The sequence below is a fragment of the Coccinella septempunctata genome, chromosome 1 (genome assembly GCF_907165205.1).
Source record: "Coccinella septempunctata chromosome 1, icCocSept1.1, whole genome shotgun sequence".
Lineage (NCBI taxonomy): Eukaryota > Metazoa > Arthropoda > Insecta > Coleoptera > Coccinellidae > Coccinella > Coccinella septempunctata.
Window position 1 is genome coordinate 69,769,479 of NC_058189.1, and position 26,391 is coordinate 69,795,869.

At 38.4% G+C, this 26,391-nt stretch overlaps 3 protein-coding genes across 7 annotated transcripts in view; 2 read left to right on the forward strand and 1 right to left on the reverse strand.

The window, feature by feature from the left end:
- The first annotated feature begins 1,546 nt into the window (after positions 1 to 1,546).
- On the forward strand, positions 1,547 to 2,768 carry LOC123321083 (3-hydroxyacyl-CoA dehydrogenase type-2-like). Its single transcript, XM_044908587.1, has 5 exons — positions 1,547 to 1,706; positions 1,774 to 1,941; positions 1,996 to 2,160; positions 2,217 to 2,454; positions 2,509 to 2,768. The coding sequence occupies exons 1-5, from the start codon at positions 1,698 to 1,700 to the stop codon at positions 2,697 to 2,699; spliced, it is 771 nt and encodes a 256-aa protein (XP_044764522.1). The 5' UTR covers positions 1,547 to 1,697; the 3' UTR covers positions 2,700 to 2,768.
- Positions 2,769 to 3,171: 403 nt separating this feature from the next.
- Positions 3,172 to 4,722, forward strand: LOC123312088 (3-hydroxyacyl-CoA dehydrogenase type-2-like). Its single transcript, XM_044896318.1, has 5 exons — positions 3,172 to 3,379; positions 3,431 to 3,598; positions 3,663 to 3,827; positions 4,144 to 4,381; positions 4,494 to 4,722. The coding sequence occupies exons 1-5, from the start codon at positions 3,371 to 3,373 to the stop codon at positions 4,682 to 4,684; spliced, it is 771 nt and encodes a 256-aa protein (XP_044752253.1). The 5' UTR covers positions 3,172 to 3,370; the 3' UTR covers positions 4,685 to 4,722.
- Positions 4,723 to 5,128: 406 nt separating this feature from the next.
- LOC123322602 (pleckstrin homology domain-containing family G member 3) overlaps positions 5,129 to 26,391 on the reverse strand; it is a 148,671-nt gene continuing 127,408 nt past the window's right edge. For all 5 annotated transcript variants that reach the window (XM_044910552.1, XM_044910554.1, XM_044910555.1 and 2 more), the window contains 7 exons: positions 17,191 to 17,309; positions 14,096 to 14,193; positions 13,680 to 13,947; positions 13,228 to 13,539; positions 11,522 to 11,750; positions 9,193 to 9,838; positions 5,129 to 6,721 (listed from right to left, as the gene is read on the reverse strand). In XM_044910552.1, the coding sequence (XP_044766487.1) occupies positions 5,833 to 6,721; positions 9,193 to 9,838; positions 11,522 to 11,750; positions 13,228 to 13,539; positions 13,680 to 13,947; positions 14,096 to 14,193; positions 17,191 to 17,309 (2,561 nt within the window). In that variant the 3' untranslated portion in view covers positions 5,129 to 5,832. The remainder of the gene's footprint in view (positions 6,722 to 9,192; positions 9,839 to 11,521; positions 11,751 to 13,227; positions 13,540 to 13,679; positions 13,948 to 14,095; positions 14,194 to 17,190; positions 17,310 to 26,391) is intronic.

Sequence of the window (26,391 nt, forward strand, 5' to 3'; positions counted from 1 at the left end):
TAATATAGACTATAGACTATAGACATAGACTATAATCAACGATTAATCTTCTTTGCTATAATAAACAATTTAAAAAAAAACGTTTATTTGTTTATTATCGAATTCCAGTATGTTCTTTCTATTCATCATATGTTGAACGATCTTTTAGAATTCAATGTAGCCATACATAAATCTAAAAGTCTTCTGAATTATTGTTCCTTTATCTCTCAAAAGAAAACTATACTTTTTTTAACAAAATGTTTTCAAATTATTGCTTATCTGAATTTTCTTTCGACATTCAAAAAATATTACATTAAGATTTTATAAGAAACTGAAGGTATATTGAAAACGGTTAATAAAATTATATAAAACTTATTCCACCACATCTAGTCACGTTATATTGAATTGCTGATACACTAATTATTTTTTTACATTTTCTTTATGTACAATAATATCAATTACAGATTTTCAATTTCACATTCATGTCTTAATCAAATTATATCATGACATTTTGATTTTATTCAAGGCAAGCAATCTTAGTTCAGACAGGACTTTTGGAAAATAATAATCTGTACCAGAATATCTTTCCTTCATTTCACGCTCTTCATCAGTAGTAAGTAAAGAATTACTATTCCAATCAATTATTTCTTGATTACATCTATCAATTATGAACTTAATAGGGTACATTCCACAATCAAACTTGAAATTAATTATACAAGTGAATCTGTCTTCTTTAGAGTCTTCTATATGGATATGCATATCCCACACACTTGAATAATACTTTTTAGCTAAGTGTAAAGCTTCTTGGGTTGCAGCTCTTTTTTTCTGGAGGTTTAATACTTCTTGAGATATAATCTGATTTCTTAGAAGACTTGAATTTAATTTTGTTTCCAGTTCTCTTATCTCTTTTCTCATTTTTATCTCTTCCATGTAATATTTCATCGATGCTGAATTATAGGTTTCATATTCATTTTTAATTCTTTTAGGAGCAGTTAGGTATTTGCTACAAGACACACTTGTTTCTCCTGTATCTTTGTTTTCAAACAACCTCTTATATTGCATCGATATAGATGACGATATAGAATTAAAGTCTTTCGATTTTTGAAGATCTTTTCTTTTAACAATTTCATCCATAAGAGAATGTAGTGATTCAGACTCGATTGTCGTCTCCGAATTGCGTACACTTATGTTTTCACTTATATCTTCCATTTCAGCAAAGTGTTTTCATCTAACCATTTCTATGAAGTTTGAATACGACGATAACAAAAATCAAAAGATACAAAAATTTAAAAATAACACAACTGTTTTATATGAAACTTCGATTCAAAAATGACAGTTCTCTTTTGGTCCATAGATAAATACTCTGTTATAAACTCTTCTTTCTATTTCGTCATGCTTGGCCGCGGAGCTATCTACATATTGAACACTACATCTTCAGAGCGACTTTTTATAATAAAGCTATTATTTGATGTCCTGTGATGAAAATTTCCTAAATGTGCAATCCTAAATTTTAGATTTATCAATTTAGATCGCTAGGCAACCTTTGATTGAGTTACAAATATGATGGGTTGCAGCCTTCGCATTTTCTCATTGAAATTGAATAATCAGCTGTGTCGTGATGACAAAAATTTGTTGATCTGTAAAAACTTTAAGTTTTTCTTGATTTTGTATATGATTGGGAGCGGTTTTTTCACAGAAGTTTCTCTGAGAAGTTGATAATGTTGAAGGTAAATGAAGCAGATATAGATATATTATTCTGTACTAGTTCTTTCTAATGATTATGACTTAATATAGGGAGCAGTTTGTCTCGTAACGGGGGGTGCTTCTGGTCTTGGAAAAGCCACAGTTGAAAGGTTTATACAACTAGGATCCAAAGTTGTTATCTGCGATCTTTCAAAGTCTAAAGGAAACGAATTATCGAAATCATTAGGTGAAGACAAATCTTTATTTGTACCAGTAAATGTAAGTGTTTCGACGCTGATACACAAAATAATAACAGGAGTATTTTTCAACTAGATTGTCTCTGAGAATGAAGTAAAACATGCACTTGAGGCTGCACAGGAGAAGTTCGGAAAATTAAATTATCTAGTTAATTGTGCTGGAATAGGGGTAGCCTATAAAACCTATAATTTCAATAAAAATGTGTCCCACAGCTTGGATGATTTTTTGAAAGTTCTTGAAGTAAGCTTAGCATTATGTGTGTATATGGGCGATGCAATAATAATAGCTCTTTTAAGGTTAATACAATAGGGACTTTTAACGTTATCAGATTAGCAGTAGGTCTAATAGGTCAAAATAAGCCAAATGAAAATGGAGAAAGGGGAGTTATCATAAATACAGCAAGTACGGCAGCATTTGATGGACAAATGGGACAAGTAGCATATGCAGCTTCAAAAGGAGCCATTGTAGGAATGACTCTACCTTTATCTAGAGATCTAGCATCTCAAGGAATCAGAGTTGTAACAATAGCTCCTGGTTGGTGTATTTATAAATGAGAGATTCACAATAAGTATTATTTGTATATTTTAGGTCTTTTCCAAACACCCATATTATCTGCATTACCGGAGAAAGTAGTAGCTTTCCTAGAAAAATCAGTACCCTTTCCTTCTAGACTAGGAAATCCTGTTGAGTTTGCCCAATTAGTTGAGAATATTATTGATAATCCAATGCTCAATGGAGAAACGATAAGATTGGATGGTGCTTTAAGATTGCAGATTTGAAATGGATATATTTCCTTGGAATCCTTTTTTAGTTTAGTTCTTAAAATAAAAACATTGAAATCTCCTGAATTATTATTAAAAAACAGATATTCATCACAAAACGTTTTCCCACCAATCTAATAGAAAATTTTGGGTATTGTTGATTAGCAGTGTCATCTAAAGATGAATGTGATCAAACCTACTAGTGTAGGCTATGATTTCTCAAAATTGATATGATTTCATTCCATCCTAATAGACTATGGGCGAAATGGAAATGAGTTTCTAGTATCTGCCAATTAAATTGAAAATTTAGATTAGTTCGCAATGCAGCATTCCTAAAAGCTTAGAAGCGAATGTGATCGCCATCAGCTTCCTTTCTCAGTATTTAGGAAGACTGCATAAACCCACCATAAGAATTTTTCGCAGAACGCAGAGTAACCTTAGCAGCAACCTTTTTTTTTTGAGTAGTGTATGTATTTTCTACGCTACACTCTATCAATAAAAATTTAATAAATGATGATCTGATGTACCTTGTACCCCCACATTTGAAGGGTTTATTCAGAATAACCGCGTCATTGAACTTTTGAACTTCTTATTTGATTACCAAATCGTGGTTATCATGCAATGATCGTAGATCTTTCGCGTCAATCTGAAAGAGACCATTTTCTATGTAGTTTAGTTACATTTTTATAATGCTTAAGGTAATTGAATGAAAGTCCGAAAATTATTTGTTACTAATACAACATTCCCAGGGTGCAGTTTCTTTAGTTACAGGCGGTGCTTCTGGTTTGGGAAAAGCCACCGTCGAAAGGTTAGTGCAACAAGGAAGTAAAGTTGTAATTTGCGATTTACCATCTTCCAAGGGCCATGAACTGTCCAAAGCTTTAGGAGAAAATAAAGCAGTTTTTGCTCCCGTGAATGTGAGAGATTTTTTCCATAATAATATTTCTGTTCAATTTTTTATTATTATCCATAAACTTTTAGGTTACATCTGAACAAAATGTAAATGATGCCCTGAAACTAGTTAAAGATAAATTCGGAAAATTGAACTATCTAGTAAATTGTGCTGGAATAGGAGCAGCTGTCAGGACATACAATTTCAAGAAAAATGAACCTCATAGTTTAGAAGAATTTACAAAAGTATTGACTGTAAGTTCAATGAAATATTTCATCGATTAGGTTCATTTGGTCAAGTTTTATCATTCAAGTGGGTAAAAAAATCACAGACGTTTGTGTTTTGCTATGATAATATCACTTTGATGTGTTTGTCAACTCGTGAGAGATTAGAATCAACTAGAAATATTTTCTGATCGATGATTTGACAGTCACTCAATATCCAGATCTTTCTCTCCTGTGAAATTGTATTTGGACTACTCATGACTGAATTATCGAATAAAAACAAATCTATGTTGATAATCCGATCAAGTTTTGTGAAACTGGGTATAAACTAATGATTTGTTTTTAGATAAATACAGTGGGTACGTTTAATGTCATCAGGTTGGCTGTGGGTCTATTAGGTCAAAATGAACCGAATGAGAGTGGTGAGAGAGGGGTTATTGTTAATACTGCAAGTGTTGCTGCATTTGATGGGCAAATCGGTCAAGTAGCCTACTCTGCCTCGAAGGGTGGTGTGGTTGGCATGACTTTACCCTTAGCTAGAGATTTAGCTAGTCAAGGAATAAGGGTAGTAACTATAGCTCCTGGTAAGATTTTTTTGTGTTGTATTCGATTTAATCTAATTTCAATACCATCAAATTAAAATACAGGTATAAGTTGGCAGTTCATGAATTTGCTACATAAATTATTTTGCAACAGGGCTTTTTAGGACACCACTGTTGGAGGAATTGCCAGAAAAAGTAATTGCTTCTTTAGAGAAGTCTGTTCCTTTTCCTTCCAGATTAGGGGACCCAAAGGAGTACGCTCATTTGGTGGAAAGTATCATCAGGAATCCGATGTTGAATGGGGAAGTTATAAGGTTGGACGGCGCCATCAGGATGCAACCTTGATTTGATTGTCACATTTCACAATAAAATTATTGAAAGTACTACAGGATTGTATTAATCTCACAGTTCTCAAGAGACTGCCATAAAAAACTCTGAGCAAGACGGCACAAAAACACGGCGCTTTACCTATGAGTGCTTTGTGTTCCCCCCCGGGTTTTCACACCAGCAGATTCGAACTAACAGTAGAGGTAAAAAGTGGCAAGTTAGGGAAAAAAAGGATCGGCATTCACCCCTGAGTTCGTTCTGTTCCCCAGGGTTTTCACACCAGCAGAGAATCTTACTAACAGTAGGGGTAGAACACAAATTTTGGCAAGGATGGGTAAAGGTGGTCTAGAGGATCGGTATCAACAATTATACCCACCCATGTTGTGAAAAAAAAAATATATAATTCGTTAAAACTTTGTGAAGAAACTGAACCAATTGCTGCGGGAAAAAGAAAAACTTCTCTATGACAATAATATATATTCAATATTATGCATAATATTTTTACAAAATTATATTAATTTAGTCAACAATAATTTAAATGATATCTATTTGGCACATTGTATTGTTAAGTAGATATTGATCTATTTTTACACAATAAAGATAGAATATATACTTCAAGTGACTCGTACAAGTTTTATATAAACTTTTCAATATTGTCAACAAGTAAAATATGTATTCTACAACAGCCACTTTATTTTGATTATGATATATCAAATCTTCAATCTTGTATAGAAAAAATAATTCTTGATTCTCATGATTTTTTATGAAATCCTATAAGTGTGGATCATTCAAAAGAACAATAATAAACGGAATGAAAACAAGTGTGAACGTATGAAAACATGGTTTGACAAGAAATAAATCCTGGGAACGAACAAAATGATGACAATTCGTTTATAAAAAACTCAACAGCAGTCGATTCATCATCCGAAGGAATCACAAGCAAATTTAATTACATAACCTCGTTCTTTTCCGCACGCATGCAATACACTTTTAGCCTGAAACAATAAATCTGACGTTACCTCGTAACCATTTGATACAAATGAAATAAATTTTAATCCTAGTGAAGACGTACAATAATAAAAATAAATTGCGCTAACAAATTAATCGAAAGAAACGTAAGAAATATACACACGATAGACAATGACATTTTAAGCGTTCTTTAAATGTCATTCAAACCTACCAACCATAGCTTTAACCCAACTCTTAGCTGGAACAGTTTCCGTTTCTTCGTTTGTTTCTTTGTCTTTAATTTCATTGTTATTATTAGTCTTTATTGTCTCATTTGTACCAATGTGTTTGTGCCCGTTTTTTAAATGAGTAGGTTTCACTGGGATCGGGGGAGGCGCCTTATTAGGCCTCTTTATCAGAGTTTTCCTCTCCGAGAGTCTACTATCGGATTTACTGGTAGAAATGTTTGATTTTGTGACGTTTTCGGCAATCGTCCTTTCTAAACTTTCAGTTTGTTTGACGATGTATTTATTTTCGGTACTTCTGAAGCTGTCCTGCTTCAAAACGAGCGCACCTCTTTCGTCCCTCACGTATTCTTCCACTAAACGGTCGTCTAGGATGCTCTCGTAGTAACTATCATCGTTTTGACTAGAATTAAAGGAGCTAATCGATAAAGTCGACTGTTCGAACTTATCCGCGCGACTAGAAACGCAGCCGTTGTTCCTCTCCATCTGGCCGGTATCGTCAAGAGACATCGATTTTTGGAGGCGGTTCTCGATCTCGTCGAGTACGTCGTTCTCGTTGATGGTCATGTCGAGTCGCTCGGGCTCGTCCGACAGCTCGCCGTCGACCTTGTCTTGCGACAGCAGACTCGTGCGGCTCGCGTTCAGGATGAACTTCTGCGGATCTACGTATTCCGGGTTGGCGATGCGCTCGCCGGTACTCCTCGAGTTCTGCTGTTGCTGCTTCCAGATCGGCGCGCTGGCCTTCTTCTGCTGTTCGGACATCAGGGTTCTTATCCTCTGCAGCAGGCTGACCCGTATGGCGGACTTCCTGTAGATCTTGTGGTCGGGATGATCGGTATCGTCGATGTGAGAGGTGAGATCGCTGCAACAAATACTTGGATTAATAACGTGTTAATTCGTTGATGTTTTTGTGAATCTATGATATATCACAGTTTTACTTTTCATATCTACAGGGCGAGTCTCCGACTTGTATGTATATTTAAACAGTATATTCTTGAAGTTAAAAGAAGTGCTTTTCTCCTTCACCATTTTTTTCGATTCGGCCTAGTTAAAAAGATTTAGGTATTGTAAGTTTTCTCAATGACATATGTCACCCCTGAAGTTGACGTTTTTTCAAGCATTAAATATACTATTTTTACCTTGGAAATAAGCTACTATATTAGACAATCAAGCATAAACTCATCTTTTCCATTCCATTTTGAGAACGAAGTAGTATTTATAATAAAATAAATGAGTGACCGCAATTTCGTTGGCGATAAATATTTAAATGTTCTTCTGTTGATTCCACTTCCGATAATAATAACGAATTCAGCTTGCAACGGGCAAGACGGCACAGAAACACGGCAGTTCACCTTTGAGTGTTTTCTGTTCCCTCCCGGGTTTTCACACCAGCAGAGATTCGTACCAACAGTAGAGGTGGAAACTGGCACAAGTTAGGGGAAAAAAAGGAACGGCAGTTCGCCCCTCAGTGAGTTCTGTTTCCCCGGGTTTTCATACCAGCAGAAAATCTTACTAACAGTAGGGGTAGAACACAAATTTTGGCAAAGGTTGGGTTGGGATAATGGGGGATTAAAATTTTAATGGAGCATGGACCTTCTTGGAACTAGGTATATGTACGAGAAAGCTAAGGTCGTTGAACGCCAGGTGTCGGCATCAATTTATTGAGTGTTTCGATGCGGCGACTAGATTTCAAAAAGATTCCGTGCTTCATTTGGTCGGCATCGTGGGTTGAGTTATGCGATATTGATGAGTTCAAACAAGGGCGAAACGATTTCTCTCGGAAATGATCAATGAGCCATTGTCTCACTGGATGAGAGTTCCATTTAGTTGGAAGTTGATGAGTTCCTCTTGTGGAAGCTTGAGTATTTAAAAATGATTTTAAATTCAGTAAAGCTTACAGATCTTTTTTAAGAGAAATGGATTGGTAGAAGGAAGCCGATTGAATGGCCACCTCGCTCCCCAGACTCCACATCTTTAGATTTTGTCGTTTGAGGACATTCAAAGTCGGTTGTGTGTAAATACACAGTCCCGAGATGTAGAAGTAAGAATACGCATAGCATGCAGAGAAATTCAAGTTGAAGTTTTTCAAAATAATGAAGGAATGATAGCGCCTCAACAGGGGGGTAATTAATAATTTGCCATCGTCCGGACAACTAAATGGAGAACCGAAGAAGAGCAGATGCTAACCATGGTTTCGCTCACATTTAACCTCGTCAGAGCAACACAGTTCCTACTCCGATGGAGAAACGCTTAGAATTGATGGACCCTAATTAAATACGCCGCTCGAGTACTACTCAGAAGCTACTACCAGTATTCAATTAGGGTCGGTCAATTCAAAACGTTTTCTCATCGGAGAAGGAGTTGTGTTGCTCTGACGAGGTCAAATGAGACCGGCGTCTGCTCTTTTTCGGTGGAACGTTCTCCGTTTAGTTCTCCCGACGATTGCAAATTGGCCAGTTCAATTCATCCGAATTGAACTGGCCAAAGCTTCTTTTTACATTTTTTCAAATTAACAGTTGCTCACCAAAAAAAGTTCTGCAGAAGAACAGGTGGCAGTGTTCCAAAAAAAATATCACCCTGTAGATCTTTTATCGAAATTGCCATGTCACGTGGTGAGAACTCTAAAATGTAATATCTATGCCAAATTTCAGTTGAATATCTTGTGAAGTGTAGATACTATGAGAAAAAAACTTGAAAAAAATTCAAACTTCAACACTCTGTATCTCGAAAACGAAACGTTTGCGACCCCATGTTTATGGGACTTTTTTTTTTCTTGAACTCACTTAAGGAATCTCCCCTTTTCGTTTGTACGTTCAATTTAGGAACACCCTGTAAATCGGCATTTGAATTAATTCTTATTGTGTTCCAAAACGTGAGGGCCTAATTTAAGACTATAGGTTATATTTTTCACCACAAAGTAATTGACATTTCGAAAATGTTTTATAGTGAAAGGTTTTTCATTATTTTCATGTTTTATTGCAACTCTTGCTGTCGTTACTATTCTATACTTTTTTTTTAAGTTTTCGGAAGTATATACTAACAAAAAAGGTCAATTGTGTGGAATTTTTGATGAGGAAGTGGAATAACCTTTAAAATAAGGTTTCACTCAACCCCTGTTATCACGCTCACAGGGTTGATACGAATTTATTAGAACCCACCGTATAAAATGTCCCCGTAATGACCAAAGTTTACCTCTTTTTGCATTTTTTTCTGATTCTGCATGGGGCAGAGATATTAAAGGTTTTACCTCTTCAAATTGACACACCGTATGCACAAGCCGAAACTTCACCCCGTACAAGCCTCCGGCTCGAACCTACTACTGAAATAACTCACTTTTCTGGCTGATCCTCCGCGCGAACGCCGGGGCTCTCCTTCACCGACTTGTCCAGCACGTGCCTGTGGTAGTTCTCGCTGCCGCCCTGCTCGTTCAGCTGGAACGACCTGGGCAGCGAGTCCGCCTTCGCGGGCAGCTTGGCCTTCGCGTCCTCGCCCTCCGTCCAGACGCCGGGCGTCGGCTCGCTGTCCCTCAGGGCGCGCCTGTTCTTCTTCAGCTTCTTGAACTCCTCGTTCACGATGTCCGACACGATCCTCTCCAGGTCCGTGCGGCGGGCGGCGCCGTCCCCGTCCAGCTCGCAGAGACTCTGGTCTTTGCCGGGCGGCGTCGAGGTCAGGCTCTCCGTCGATTCCATGGCAGCCTCGCAGAAGTTCTCCGAGTCGGACAGGTCTGTGTAGAACTTGGAGGCGGCCTTCTGCTTCTTCAGCTTGGTGATCTTGTGCGGCAGCGTCTTGGCGGTGTATTGGGGTATGACGCCCGGCTCGGATTTCCGCCGCCAGTTGGTCAGGGAGGGGAAGGAGCGGTCCTGGGAGGCGGCGCGGCGGTTGGGGGCCTCCGCGGTCTTTCTCGTGCGGCTTCGACGTTCCAGGTAGTGGGGGGTGTTGCTGGAGTGCTTCAGCGGGGTCCATTTCTCCTCGGTCTCTTCTGGAAAAAAAAAACAGTGATCTTAGCGATGATATTACTACACTGCGCAAAAAAACTAACGCACATTCTGAAAATCTCAATTTTAATGAAAGTTAACTCTACATTGACTTTATAACTTATTTTTTATGTTCTCTCGGGAAGGTTTTGAACGAAACAAGACACATCTTATATGAAAGAAGAGAAATGAACAATTTTCAAAATACTGAAATGCTGATAAGTGATTTAATACTTGGTATTTCCACCCCTTGCGTTAATTACAGCTCGGCAACGACGGTTCATACTCAAAATGAGTGATCTTGAAATGTTCTGATCTAATCCTGCCCAGATTTCTCCGAGTTGGATTCCTAAGTCATTAAGAGTAGCTGGATGATTTTCTGAACTTCTCAGCCTTCTATTGAGGTTGTCCCAAACCTGCTCAATCGGATTGAGATCTGGACTTCTTGCTGGCCATTGCATTCGAGAGACTTCAACCTCTTCAAGGTACTCCTGAACGATGCGCGCACGATGGGGTCTGGCATTATCGTCCATAAAAATGAAGTTTCCACCAATGTATGGGGCAAATGGCACTACATGCTCTTCAAGAATGTTCTTTATACACTTATCAGCATTCATAGCTCCATTATCAACGACCACTAGGTCTGTGCGAGCAGTCAAAGATATTCCACCCCATACCATAATCGATCCTCCCCCGAAACCAGTAGTATTCAGGAAATTGCACTGAGCATATCTTTCATGTGGTCGTCTGTATACAAGGGAATGTCGATCACAATGGTAGAGGCAGAATCTAGACTCATCTGTTAAGAGAACTCTTTCCCAATCGGCCTCTTCCCAATGGATATGCTCTCTAGCAAAATCCAAACGCGCCCTTCGATGGGCTGGGGTAAGAGCTGGGCCCCTTGCCGCGACACGAGGCCTTAAATCATATTCTCTGAGGCGATTTCTTATTGTCTGAGTGTTAATTTGCACCTTATGAGTTTGCTCAAGCTGAATTCAAAGGAGGCGAGCGGTTGCAAACCGTTGTTTCAACGAAGAAACTCTCAAGTAACGTTCTTGAATGGCAGTTGTTACCCGTGGTCTACCCTGTCCTGGTCTTCGGACATTCATACCTGTCTCCCTGAATCGCTGCAACATTCTGGACACACTTGTATGGGAAACTCCAAACCTTTCTGCAATTCTTGTGTATGTCCACCCTTCTTCTAGCAAAACTACCGCTTGGGCACATTCCTCTTGGGTCAAATTGCGTGTTTCGCGTTGCATAGCGATCGAGTGTAGAAAATCAAACGAAAGAAAAACTATTGATCACTAGAATTGATCGAGAACAACTGATTTTAGAATGGAGCCAATACATTCAAAATCTGATAATATCATCTTTTTTTTATTCCTGCTGGGAAACAACATCTGTATTGAAGAAAACCGTTGAAAGTGGATAACATATGCATGCATAATTCTGATAAGAATAATCATCATTGAGAACACCTTCAGTTGTAGAATAAATTTGAGAGATTTGAGAGGTAATTTTACAATTACCTTGTGGCACAAAATACTGTCTCAACTCATAACCCAGATACCACACAAAACCTTCAAAAATGAATATTAAACAAGCTATAAGACGATGGCAACTCGGCCACTAATCCTATCCAAGTGAGTTATTATGTAGGCAGGTATATTACATACTTTACGTACCGATTTCATTGATGTCCTGTCCCAGCTGCATCACGAGTTGCCTGGCGTGGTTCGGTATGACAGCGCTGTAGTTTTCCAATATCACTCGTTTGATCTGCAACGTCCATTCCCGCTTGTGCTGAGGAGATCTGGCCCGTATGGTACATTGCAGCCTTGGATTGTCGAACGGTAATACTTGAAAGGATAAGGGTTCACCCCTCACTTGCTCCACCAGCATCAAATTGGAACACTGCAAAAATAAAAAATAAAGTTGTACTCACATTTACTCCATTCAAGAATTATTGACATCTCGATTATGGCTGACTTATAGACCGATAGATAGTCGATGCACCAACACCCCTTAAAACGAGTACTTAACTAAGTGTCGTTTAAAGTTAATGTACGCTTAATTTTATTCCCAGTTGCACGACTGTGGCTTAACAGAATCTTAAGTAAGGGGCCCTTAAGTTTTTATATCTAGTGATATTTCTGTTTTTTATTTTGGTGCAACTTCATCCTAGTTCAGTAAGGCTATTTCATTGGTTGGCCGGTTTCCGATGATCGTTGTCATTTCATTAACCTAACTTTATTGTCCTGTCAGCTGTCTGTCACTCAGTCAGTCAAGGATTGTCAAATAAAGGGCACCTTAGTTTATATAAGTTCATACAACACTTTCTTTGTAAGGTCTTGTGTGAATTTGTTTTATTAATGTTGGTTGAAGAGGAACGTGAAGAAAATGTCCTTATTGTCCTTGTTAGTACGAATATGATGAATGATTGCAAAGCAAGTGGTGGTAATCTACAAAGGGCACTCAACTTCTCAACAGAAGAAAAGAGTTTTTTGCTAACTATAGTATGTTTTGGGACACAAAATTGAAAATTGGCATAACAATGAAGGCGAAAGAAAAGGCTTGATATTCAATAATGAATGCATTCAATTTTGAAAATCCATCAAAAATGGAAGTTCTGCAGCCAGTTCAACAAATTATTCTAGGTTAGAATCCCGCCCTCAAATATTTAAGTGATCATTACAGGAGAGCTTAAATTTAAGTTTAGCTTTAGCCATTTAAATGTCACTTAACAGTTGGTGCAACGTAATTTAAGTTAAGAGTTCATTTTAAGGGACACTTAACACTAAGTATTATATGTTCGGTGCAAAGGGGTCTAATTGTATCAATTTTAAATGCTGATTGATGCTGATTAATTTGCTCTGAATTTGATTATAACTTCAGTTAAAATAGTTTTTTAGGTTATATCACAAATTACAGAAAAACTTCTTTTCTGTGGATTATTCTCATATATTTTAATTCTGTGATTGAAACTACAGAAATGTGCGTCTGAACTTTCTAAGGGATGTCAATAATCTTCGAATGAACTACAGTTGGACTCAGGTGTTCTTTTACTTCTTATTATTAGATTCGGACCACGGATTTCCGATGTTCTGTGCTCGAATATAACCTAATCACAAATCAATGACAATAATCTCCAGCGTAATTTTCGATTACAATAAACTTCTTCAGAAAAAATACTGGCTGATTTTTGCTCAATTCCCAACTCTAACTTGATAAATTATATCGAATCTGAAAAATAACCACAAACGGGTACAGTACAAGCTATAAGCACTAGGATCAAGTAACAAGAGTTGTCGCCCTTTGGTCCAAGCACTGAATATCAACCACCTGACGAGTTGAAACCGACAAACGAAAATCCCAGAAATCACCCACTCACCATGATATGAAACTTGTAGGCCAAGACTCCGCCCTGTTTGCTCTTGGTCATCAAGAACACCTTGTCGAACAGGAACACGTGTCTTCTACCCCTTGCGCCCACCACTCTGAAGGTTCCTTCAGCGATGAGTTCACCGAGGGCCGTTAGGGCCGGTCCGTTCCAGCCGTAGAGCTGAGACTGGATCTCTTGGACGCGGACGGCGTGCTCGTGCTTCCTCTTCATTATGTTGATGTCCGAGGCTATGCCGGTCATCGTGGTCAGGGCCAGGTCTACCACATGTTTGTGCTCGGGTTCGCACTGCTTGGAGAGTCTCTGAAAACGGAGGCAGTGGTCAGTGACATTTTCTGTCAAAATTGGCATAAAAATATGGCAGCAGTCGTTGAGTAACTTTGACCATAGAATATTTCGATATCTGAATGACATTATGTGTGTAACCTCTAAAGCATTTCTACCTGGAGCAAAAGATGGTATTTGAGGATTCTTTGGACGGGTTTCAGCAAATATGAGCCCAAAGGCAGGGCGTGTCCCAAAGCGAGTTGCTTCTCCCTGAATACCGGAACCATTTTTTCATCCCTGGTCAGTTCCCCGATGACATCCATGGTGCGTGGATAGTTCTGACAATACTCATGGTATACTGAGAATCCTGAGTCGTTCTGGAGAAATACGTTGGCTATTTTGGTGGAATTTCCTTCGACCTTCCTCAGTTGTTCGAGAAATTTTCTGAAAAAACGTAAATTTCAATGTTCTGAAAAAATATTTGAATTGTTTCTTTTTGTATATTTGAGTCAGGTCAACCAACAAATTCCCAAATAAAGAAAATTGATCTCAGCATGAGAATTATCATTAACAATCTAATTAATCAACTCACTTGTTGAATTCGAATATTTCCTCGATATTACTGAACAACGCATCAAGATGTGGAGCCAAAACACAATCAGGTTCCGACCTCCATCGCTTCAGGTATCCCTGAAAGAAAAACGAAAAATTTTTAAAGGTTCAAGAATCACACCTACACAATTTGAAATAAATCTAGAGGAAAAATTATTCGCTTGTGAGTGATTAGTAGCTTCTACCACAGATAAAAGTTACTCATAGATAGATGCTTCTACTTTGAAATTCTTCTGAAATCGAGGCTGGGTATATAACTGTTAAATTAGTCTTCGAATGTTTGGGTATAAGCCAAAGACTAAGTTCTTCTTACAATATATCAGCCTTCAAAATTCTAAGAACTTGACGACAAAGATGGAACTTTATAAATGTGCATAAAAATATTAACATCGATGTTTTTCGAACATAGTCATTTTCTGCCAACCCTATGCGAAAGGCGTGATGCGAAAGCATAGATGAACCAGAGAGAACAGGTTGTCTCTGGATGAACTAGGGTTGCGTTCACAACATAGAGATATAAGAGATTATGTCTATGGTTCACAAACTTACTCCGTCCAGTGGATGGAGTATGAGTATGACCATGCTCATAGAGCATTTTCCGAGAAAGAAAAAGTACGTTTGAGAACGCTTCGAGAAATCAGAGCTTACTCAGAGTAAGTTTGTGAACGCAACCTAGGAAGTACAAGAAGGAGAGCGCCAGTTTCGCGCACATGTCTTCGATAGCTCGTAAACGGTACGGAATTAGTTTATAGATTTCCGTTAGCGATCGTCCGAGAAAGAAACGAACAAAAAAAAAACTATTCGGAAATTCTTCCTGCGGACAGCACGCGCCTCCCGATTTGTAAACTTCCTGCCCCGAAGGAGTTCACCGGTTTATAATTTTAGAAACGTCCAGTCGTTTGGCTGCCATATGTGTGTTACTGAGACGAATGTAATGGGCCGTTTATCCGCCATTCGACTTGCGGAACAGAGGGCCGTGAACCCATTCACGATCCGTGATCACTCATTATCATGCACCGTTTTGGTCGCTAATTTTTGGAGACACTGGGCTAGGCCCCCATTAGAATATTTAAAATGCCCCAAATTCAGTAGAACAAAAACACAGAAATAACGCATAAGAGGCGATAATATATCCATCAAGATTCATTGAGGATTCATAAAAAAATCAGCTGATTGAAATGACCTAATAGATAAAGAAGCATGGAAATTAGTTTCGGTGCACCTTCATTATCAACAGTTTTGAATTTACGTCAAAAATAAATCCAAAGAAGAAAATGAATTTCTTTGATCCACTGGGATAAATTCTGTGCACTTTCTCTCGAACTTTTCGATCTATGCTTTATAAGTTGAAAATCGGAAACAGTGAGTGAGAAAATTTACGTGCAGGTGGTTACATTTTCGTTGAGTGGACGATGTAACAGAATGTGAGTACATTTTCGTATGTAATTATAATTAATTTGCAATGAATTATGACGAAAGGGTATTTATAATGGCCTCGAAATATAAACGATTCAACGGGTATCCATTCAGCGAACGGTATCATGTTTGGCATTCATCAGGTTGGCCATAGAACGGCAGAAATAGATGACTGCAGGTACAATGTAATAAGAATCCACTGCATGAACGAAACTCTATTCAGCTCCTTCATATTCCCAGAACATGTCGAAACATCCATCCTGTTGTCGACGAGGATACGAACAATCATCCATTTCCCGAATCCGTCAATCATAATCGACGTATTCTCCGAATGCGATGATTCAATCGGTCCCCCAAATTCTCCCGTTCATAGACTGCGATTTCGACTCGTTTAGTATGCGGACCGAGCAGATCCTCGGACTTTCATTCAACCAGGACAATTATTCGTGTTTTGTAGTAGGATCGCGCCCGCTTGATTGGCCCGGCAAGCATGAATGAATCACGACTATTGTCTGAAGCGATTCTAGATGCAATCGGCCAACAGGAAACACTTGACCGCATGAAATATGCCTTGCTAACCAACTGGGAATGCAGCCGGGACCTTTGGACAAGTCTACACGGCATTTCTTAGTCATCGAATCGGATTCCTCTACATTTCAGCTTGTTGGGGTCGAAAAATTCTTAGCCTACAGGAATTCGATCGAAAATATGTAAATACTCCATGCCACTAACCTCTACAGAGAGTTCCAATGTTATATGGAAGTATTAATATATCACTGGAAATATTAGATTATATTCGTCAACGAATAACGAATTTCCTTTGAACTTGAACACTCCTTATGACAGAAAGGTAAACGGAGATGTTTTTTGAACATCATTAGGTGAATGCATAAAGCATAATTTGCATTTTTATTATATGACAGACAGAGCCAAAAGGTGCTCTATGCACAAATAATTATTTCTACGCAGTTTATATTCTATAGTATTAATGTTCTGTGCAGATTGACATTCTGGAATTTCTATAATTTAAATTGAAGAATGTGAAGCTTTGAGGGAAAACGACCAATGTCCGTTGTAGTGATGGGTTTAAACGACTTTTGATATGCGAAACTGAAAGATGTGAGTAAATTTTCATGTTTTCTCTTTCTTTGTATAGACGACTGAATTTATACGTTTTTCGATCAACTGAATCAGCCAACCATCGGTTCTGAAAACGTAAAGGTTACGTCCATCAAATTCTGTATACCTTCCTAGAATATATCAGAATGACACACTTAATTATCTTTTACGAAGGCCAATGATACTTTGTCGAACATGTTCGATAGCGAACATTCTATATTTCAATCGAAACGATTTAGGCTAGTCAGCATTTTTACATTGATTTCAATAGCGTTTTCTATTGGTGAAATTAGTGCTGCACTGGATCACAGAACCTAAAATAAGGATATCTTGAAATTATTGCTCCTTTTTTTATGATATATACACAATTTCCTTTTACAGCCCGTTCCATTGTTAGAACTAGCTTTAGATCTTTTGGAAGGATTGTAGTGACATCAAAATATACACTCGTACACTGGACTAGTTTTACCAATAGGAACCGCAATGTGACGTAACTGATCTCCTCGATTCCAATGAACCCAGTGGGTTCTAAATACACACCTCTATGACTTCGTTGAGATCCGATACGTAAACTGCTTCAGAGTCCAGCACCTCTTGCAGAACCCTCATTTCCGCCGTCATCACCGAAGGTTGTTCGGCGATTCCACTGTCAGCCGATCCTGAAAAAAAAAAAGTTCATTGAAATATTGGTAGAAAAAACTCAAAAGCCATTTCTAATCAGAAATATTCCGCCCAGTTCGATAGGCACGAATAGTTTGGTTTTCTGTGGTGTGAACTTTGGCACGAAACAAATGATTTGTTAGCAATCCCGCGAAATACTCTGTGACCGTCAACTATCCTGTCAATTTCAAAATTCGTTTTGGTATTTATGTACGAACTACAGTTACAATGTAATTTCTTTCTGCACCACTCGGACATCTGCAACTTCGTTAAGACCATTAATCAAAAACTACGTGCGATAAGTTGCAGTGACCGCATATGCTCGTTCAATGATCCCCAATCGGTTCTCGCCAACAACGGCAACATTATTGCAAACCAGTTATCGGATAATCTTCTCATCTATATCCGATTTAAAAAAAAAAATCGTTTTCGCAGATCGAAATTTTCTATAGGCTTCGGAATTTTCAAGGTTTATTTTGTCCCAACTCCTGATCGAATCTATGCACTCCTGTCGGAACATAGACAAACTTTATACGGAGCACGGAGAGTAGGGAGATCCATACCACAGAGTCTCCATAGAAAGTTTGTCTATGTTTATACAAACGTCCATAGAAAAAATCAGGACATCGATTTCAACTAAAAGGAGTTGAAATGCTGCGTTTTTTATCGGTCGACGTTCGAAAATGAAGACTAGGTACATGTCGTTCGGATAAGTCGCATTAGATAAGGACGGAGCGTGTGCGAAATTAACATAGAAACTGGCCGAGTCTACAATTTAGATGAATCGGTATTGAATAAAACCTGAGTACACGAGGATTCCTCGAAATCTCTATGGAGATCGTCAGGAATTTATCGACTGCAGAGACGCGGTGTGTACGAAGCGTCAGAAAAAGTACCTATAGCGTTGTTCTTCCACCTGTAAATTTCTAGTGATGTCGTTGCATAAAGAATCGCATAGATAATTCTGTTTTATTGCCGGGGCGAAACAATGGGCCTTTCTTATGAAATTGATGCAGTTCGCCTCTTGAAAAAGTTGGAACGTGTGTTCGGTTGAATTAGCAATTGTCGGGATGACCGAAGTAGTTTCAGGATTTATATTGAGCAGGGAATAGAATAGACGTACACACTGCACGGTGCTGTTTTGTAGGTCCATTACCAGCTATACTAGCTACTACTTTTTCGTTTCTAGTAGCATTCAGTAGCGTAAGAAGAAAAGTAAATCTAATTTTTTCGATTCTTCATTCGAAGATTTATCGTTGAACTACCATCAACTTAAATGACCACCATTAGTCCTCAGTAGTAAGACAACGAACTGAAAGAAGGTAATATCCTTGTGGGTCTTTAATCAAGGGACTGAAAAATCCCTGTCGCATCTTCATATTTGACATATCCCATTAATATTCATTATGATATCCTGGTGGGACAAACCCGAAGAAGATTCACAACAAATGGTTTCGTTGTTGGTAATTTTTCAAGATTAATCTTACTGATACTGGGCTCTCCTTATCTGCACCATTGACCAGTGGCGGTTCCAGGTGTGATGTTGAGGTTCCACATAATAATTTTATATTCGAAATTCTGTTTCTTTTAGTAAGAAATCTGAGAATTTCATCCATTTCGGCACAACCGTTCGGTCTTGAAGAAGTTTTAACTGAACCCAACTTTTTTGGAATTTTTCAAAGGTCAACTTTTGAGTCGTGTATCTTCCAGGAAAATTGTCGTAGATCTGAATGTAATACATATTCTGAAAGAGCAACTCTTTAAGTAAGAAATCTGAGAATTTCATCCATTTCGGCACAACCGTTCGGTCTTAAAGAAGTTTTAACTGAACCCAACTTTTTTGGAATTTTTCAAAGGTCAACTTTTGAGTCGCGTATCTTCCAGGAAAATTATCGTAGATCCGAATGTGATACATATTCTGAAAGAGCAACTCTTCTAGTAAGAAATCTGAGAATTTCATCCATTTCGGCACAACCGTTCGGTCTTGAAGAAGTTTTAACTGAACCCAACTTTTTTGGAATTTTTCAAAGGTCAACTTTTGAGTCGTGTATCTTCCAGGAAAATTGTCGTAGATCCGAATGTGATACATATTCTGAAAGAGCAACTCTTCTAGTAAGAAATCTGAGAATTTCATCCATTTCGGCACAACCGTTCGGTCTTGAAGAAGTTTTAACTGAACCCAACTTTTTTGGAATTTTTCAAAGGTCAACTTTTGAGTCGTGTATCTTCCAGGAAAATTGTCGTAGATCTGAATGTGATACATATTCTGAAACAGCAACTCTTCTAATAAATAAATCTCGAAGTTCATGGCTCTCAAAACTCAACTTAATATTATATCTTTGTGATGAATTTTGCAGTGTTCAGTTTTTTGCCAATCCATATGGAATGGTAAAATAAGACTTTCTCGATAAAATCGTATACGTTCCATCATTCCCAGAAACCACAGAGTGGCCGTTTTGAAGCACGATCGTTTCCCCGATCGACCTATCCATTAATCCCGAAGCTGTTCCCTCAAATTACTGTTATTTCACTTTATTCATATTTATATCGCACCGTAGGGACCGATTCGTATTCGCGATATTTCCCTCCGGGCTACGACACACGGAATATACACGGCGAGGCACGTTGTACGGGGCGTGTCCGAGAATAATCTGATCCCAGACTCGGTTTTCGTATGTTTATAAAATTATCCAGTCTTGGAGTTTGATTTATAATTGTCAATGACGGGTCGGAATAGGGAATATCATAGATGTCTTCTCCACTCTCAATTACGTATCCAATGAAAACACTGCTTCGCTCCCGGTCGCTTGATTACTCAGGGACCTCGTAAGTGATTATCTCCGGAATTAGCTCGCTCTAATTGCATCTCATTACGAAACCCTGACGACATCTAGACTGTCTCGCCCGTTGAAATTTTTCATTGCTGATAATCTCACTGTTCCCGTTGTTGTGGCTCTGATCAAACAGAAGAGGGACGGTGCCCGATTAAAAACGACGCCCGTCAGACGCGCAACATGTTTGAAGTGCGCTTTCTTTCCAGATAATAATGTCTCTTTCGAATGGTCCATCGGCGGAAAAAATGTTTGACGAGTAGCTTTATCTCAATATGAAACGAAATCCTTATTTCATCAACGATCCATTGGAGCATTTTTGGACCGACGTATTCGCAGCATCTAATTGAAATTTGGCAACGCCTTATTCATACTAGGAATTACCTAGAACCTAGATCATACAATGTGACAAAATATTTGTTCATCTTGGGGTAGTTTTTGTAGAAACCCTTATTACATAACCAAATTTGTATTGTTATGATTTTATTTTCCTTTTTTTTGGGGGGGGGGATTCTAGTCTGCAGATTATACTTATGCGTAGACGTGGCATCTACAGGGTGCGACTACAGTATAGACACCAACATTGACTAGTTTCGAAGGGTCATTGCAATGGACTGTGGAGTGGGCAGGTAGGCAGGGAAGGGCTCTTTGCGTTCCTTTGGGTCCGTAGTTTTTAATCGACACTATGATTTTTGTACGTTTTACGGAAATGACCCTGCTGGGCTGCAGATTATCCTCGTCAACTCCATAGAAGACCACTCCACTTGCCTAAAGTCACAGTTGGGTGTTCTGTGTCCTCAGTTCGCAGTGATAGGTCCTCACTTTTTCGAGGACCGTCACAGTCATTCCCCAGCGTTATGTTTCGATGTTGGACAGCTCGATTTTCGTTAGCATGTTTCGAGGAAGTGTGGTGGGCAGCGCGCTTTACTGATTTGAGCATCTGCGACTTCTTTCTCTGAGGCTACCGCGAAGATGAGGTCTTTGAACATCGTCCAAGCACCCTGCCACAACTCAAGCAGCGAATAACCGAAGAAATCCGGGCCATACTGCTCGCTACATACCGATAATTACGCAATAAATTGAAAGAAAGAAGATGTCCACCGAAATTGTGAAAATCGAAAAATTGGAGTATCGAGCCATCATCAAGTACTCGTATTTAAAAGGGTTGCGAAGATATGCTTAATACCCTTGGTGATCAATGTCCTTCGTATGCGACCGTGAAAAATTGGACTGCAAGCTTCAAAAGAGGTAAATTTTCCAGTGAAGATATTGACCGATCGGGAAGGCCAGTTTCTGTGTCAGTCCTCGAAAATATCGATGCAGTTCATGACATGATTTTATCAGACCGTCGAATTGGGCTAAAACGGATATCTGAAGCACTGAATATTTCATACGAACGCGTTCATCATTTAGTTCACGTCAATTTGGACATGAGAAAAATTGCTGCAAAATGAATCTCCAAATGTTTGAATGTTGACCAAAAGCGTGCAAGGGTAGAAGCATCGCGTTCGATCTGTGCTCGATTTGAAAACGATGTAGACTTCTTCAATCGAATTGTTACTATGGATGAGACTTTGGCACATTTCTACGATCCACAAACAAAGCAACAATCGATGGAATGGCGACACTCTGGTTCTCCAAGTCCTAAGGAGTTTCGTGTCCAAAAATTTGCTGGAAAAGTTTTTGCTTCAGTTTTTTGAGATTGCCATGGAGTAATCATGATTGATTATTTCGGATAAGGGTAGAACAATAACCGGAGATTACTATTCGACATTACTGACCACTCTAAGGGAAAAATTAAAGAGAAAAGACGCGGAAAGCTATCCAAAGGTGTTTTGTTTTTGCAGGACAACGCCCCTGCATACAAATCTCATGTTGCCATGCAAAAAATTCGTTGTCTACTGAGGGGATCTCGAAAACTGTAGCAGCTAGGAGAAAAGGGAGCTCTTTTTTCCTGACTAATCCAAATCTGAAAATAGAACTGGCCTATCATTTCTAGATTTTGTGTTATAGACAAAAATTGAGATTTTGAAGATTTCGAACAGTTCTCATAACTTTTTTGTTACTGATCTGAACTTAAACCTTCTTTCTTTCACCATTTTTTTGGCTCTTATAGTTCTCGAGCGCCCCTCAGTAGACAACGAATTTTGCCCACCCTATAGATCTTCCAGACTCGCGGCTCGTCCCACCAAAACCGCCATATTATTAACGTCAGATCTACGCTGTAACCCAATATTATAACGGATGTGGGTCTAGCTGAGAAACGAGGTTCCCGCGTCCGTCCTCTAAGAGCCTAAATAAGACAAATAATCCAGTCTACATATTGTCCGTTTATCTTCTAGCACTGGTACGTGGAAGCCGAGCTGATATACTCTAACGAGAACATTCATTGTCGTCCGACATTTTGAATAATGACTTCGAATTAATCGTCATCGGATGATGAATCGAAGTTTGTCGAAGTGGAGAATGCACGTCCACACTTCATGATCAGTACATTTCAATTGTGTACCTATTCATCTTTTCTCGTGACCACGTAAAATATTTTACGGAGAAAGACGTCTTGGAAGAGAGAGCGTGAACAGATTTTCGGGAAGATGAATGATGTTCGAAGCATAACGAACGTAAATTTCGGATTAGGAATGGCGTTTTAACATCGAACAAGATTTCATTCGAACATGGACGTTGGACCAGAACAAACTATTTCTTCACTTTGTTAACTGGAAGATTTAGGGCCAGTTTCACCAAAGATATAAACCGAGATTGCACGTAACTGGCTTTGAGGAAAGAAACTCTCCGATTTATTTCGATAACGCTGACTAGCTCCAGTTAAAATGGGTGTCTCTCTGTGGTTTCTTTACCACCCTTACTTCACGATCTGAATCTGAATTGAACTAGACAATTTGTCATCGTCAGGACAACTCAACGGAGAACGTTCCACCGAAGAAGAGCAGATGCTGATCATGGTTTCGGTATCATTTGAACTCGTCTGAGCAACACAGCTCCTTCTCCAATGGAAACACGATTGGGATTGATGGACTCATCGGAGAAGGAGCTGTGTTGCTCAGACGAGTTCAAATTATACCGAAACCATGGTCAGCATCTGCTCTTCTTCGGTGGAACGTTCTCCATTTAGTTGTCCCGACGATGGCAAATTGACAGGTAAAATGCGTGAAAAATAGCCATCATAATATGGATTTTTTTTCCGAACCCGGATTCCGTCGTCGTCGAAGACTCTATATTGAGACATCATGAATAATTCGTCGTTTTGTGCTGAGCGAAATTCCGAAGTAAACAAGATCGAAAATACGCGAAAACACGAGACTTTCTCTCGTTGTTACAAACGACGACTTTCGTTCGAAATCGGCTTTTTTCGATCCGAAATTATGAGCGGTCTTAAATTGGCCCTCGCGATCCCGCACAAATCATTCATTATCGTACACCGAAACGCATTTAATGCGATTAAATTGAACGGATAAATTCGGCTCGTGGACCGGTCTTTCGTCCTCCGGAATTATGTTACTGGATTAACGGCATGCGAATAAATTACGCCTTTTTTTTTGCGAACTTTTCTTTTCGATAATTCATCGGCATTTTATGGGCGAATTTCGTAAGAGAATGTCCCGGAAGTTGGTCCTTCTGGCTGAACATCCCGCCACATTTTTTACGTCAAAATAGTTGGGGAGCCGACGATGCTGAATCGGGATTTACTCGAGCGTCCTGTAGACTTAGTGGATTTTGAAGATTAGATGGTAGAAAGAAAAAAAGGTTCTATGATGTATGCACTTTCATCGGTGGGGAAAGCGTCTGCAGGTTCCCAGAGATGTAAAAAAAAATCCTCAGGTGTAGATACTCGAGCGTGTCAGATTAAGATACTGTTATGCTCTACGTGTCTCTGATAATAAATTCATGCTAATCTGACAGTTTGCTTGGTGGGACTGGCCGTACGGAACAGTTGAAAATGGTTGAAAAAAAATTTGTTCCAGCGTGTCAGATTTTTTGAGAATATGTTTATTGGATCCAAAGGAAGCTACTTTTCAAGGGACTGACAATTAGGACGTGACGCAAGGTCACAGCGGTCCTTTGAAAATGTAAAAAAAATCGTTACTTGAACATACTCGAACGTGTCAGATTTTCATACAGAATGTTAATCTGGGTATTGTAGACGTGTTGACCCATTAATCTGACACTAATCAGGGGGAGTTTTCTTAATCTGACACTTTGAAGATGATAAAAATCCCTTTTTTTCGAATATTTCCCTCCATGTACCTCTAATCGTTTTTGTATTCATTATGAAAGTTAGTAGGTAGACAGAGCAGATTCTCGACCACAATGGCGACTGAAGAGTAATCCGACAAAGTATGATTCGGAGTACTTGAACATTATTATGTGGTTGGATTATGAAATGTTATACTGGTGTGTTATTAGATTGATTGATGAATATTTTTCAGAGTTAGATGAAAAAATCGTTGTTTAATTAAGGGTGGTGTCTCTGTGTGCGTGAAAGGAAGAAGCTATAAAGGTGGTCCATGATTTCGTATAATAGATAAAATTGGAAATGTTTCTTTGTTCCTTTGACAGAGGTTTTTTTTTTTCTCATCTGTGGAGATGTTCCGAGAAAAACGTTTGGGTCTTTTATTGTTTAAATAAGGGTGTCTTTGCATGCCGGAAAAAAAGAGCAATAAAGATCGGCAATAATTCAGTATAATAGATGAGATTCCTTTGACAGGGTTTTTTTTCGTTATCTATGAGGATGTTTCGAGAAAACTATCAGTTTGGGTCTTTTATCATGAAATGACAATTATCTGAATTAATGGTCACTCTTTTACTCCCCAATATACCTGTGGATTCTCACCGTAATAAAAATGTAAAGTTTACCCATTCGAAATAGTTTTGGTGCTATAGGTATTCGAAGATGTCAGTCTGCAGTCCGCCTCAGGTGATAAGAATGACAGGTTTACTCATTTCCTTTGTCCCAAAAATGGTACATTATGACCACTAATGGGGGCTGAAGGTTTATTGTGTTTAATGACAAAGGGCGGAGCTATCCCTTAATTCTTCTCGATACACCTGTCGAGTGGCGTTTCTCACCGTAATAAATAAAAGATTTAATTGGTCTTCAGTTCAGATTCGTTTGATGCAGATCTTTTATAACGAAAACAGTCTGGTTATTTTTTTGAATGGTAGGAGGGGCTATGATGTTGAAAAAATTGTAATGGTGAAATACATAAAACGTTGATGAATTGTATGTTCATATCAGTTTTCAATAAGAAATTGTTCAGCCTTATCCGAGGAATTCATACAATACTACTTCTGAAATATAATGGCTGAATATTCAGTAAATGATATCGTTTGGAAATATAAACACTTCATCCAATACATCGTCGTAGCAATAATAATAGTAATAGCAATTCTGGTGCTTATAAAATATTATAATTATAATAAATTGGTTAAGCCATCTACTATATGTCAAAAGTTCAAGTTTCATTTTGATCATATTCAATGTCTTAGTTGTGGACTTACAATCTTCTGTTTCGGCAAAAGAATTCAAAAAGATTGTTTAAAAATGGATGCCGAAAGAAACAGTTTCATTATCGATGGAAGAATATACTGCTGTCCACTGAAATGCATCGGATGGGGACTAAATGTGGACTCTGTTGATGGAATTGCATGTTCAAAATGTGAATCCTTTGGAAATTGCAGATGCGATTGTGTAACTTATCAGTATATGAGACAAAATAAAAATTGATAATGCATAGTATGATTTTATCCTCCTATTCATCCTATTATTATTATTAAGACTTTCGCATTGGTGACTTCACACGCTTCTCCAGAGCAACATTCACTTATCTCAGATATCAAAAGGATTATGCTCTAATGTTTTTTTCACATTTTAAGGATAGATAAGATGAAGGTAGCTGAAATAAAAAAAAATATAAACTTGATACATTACTCTTTATTCAATCTTATATGTCTAGATGAACATTTTAGTTTTAGAAATCTATGTTTATTATGAAAAACATCAATCCATTTATCATTTGATCTATTAGCAGTTTCACACAACCATGTATACAATTTCTCACAATTATTTATAGTACAGATTCTCATATTATCCGCATGGGCAATGCATTCAGGTTTTTCCATTTCAAATTTCGGACATATCTCATTCCCCAAATTGATCATTGTAACGGTAGATTTCAATATATTCATTAAGAACTTATATTTTGAAGCCCTTTTAGATGAACAATATCAA

Bases quoted from the DNA above. Each gene is read 5' to 3' on its own strand.
- LOC123321083 (XM_044908587.1), top strand. The intron at 1,942-1,995 runs GTAAGTGTTTCG...TTTTTCAACTAG, and splicing joins CTTTATTTGTACCAGTAAAT to ATTGTCTCTGAGAATGAAGT. The intron at 2,161-2,216 runs GTAAGCTTAGCA...AGCTCTTTTAAG, and splicing joins ATTTTTTGAAAGTTCTTGAA to GTTAATACAATAGGGACTTT.
- LOC123312088 (XM_044896318.1), top strand. The intron at 3,599-3,662 runs GTGAGAGATTTT...ATAAACTTTTAG, and splicing joins CAGTTTTTGCTCCCGTGAAT to GTTACATCTGAACAAAATGT. The intron at 4,382-4,493 runs GTAAGATTTTTT...ATTTTGCAACAG, and splicing joins GGTAGTAACTATAGCTCCTG to GGCTTTTTAGGACACCACTG.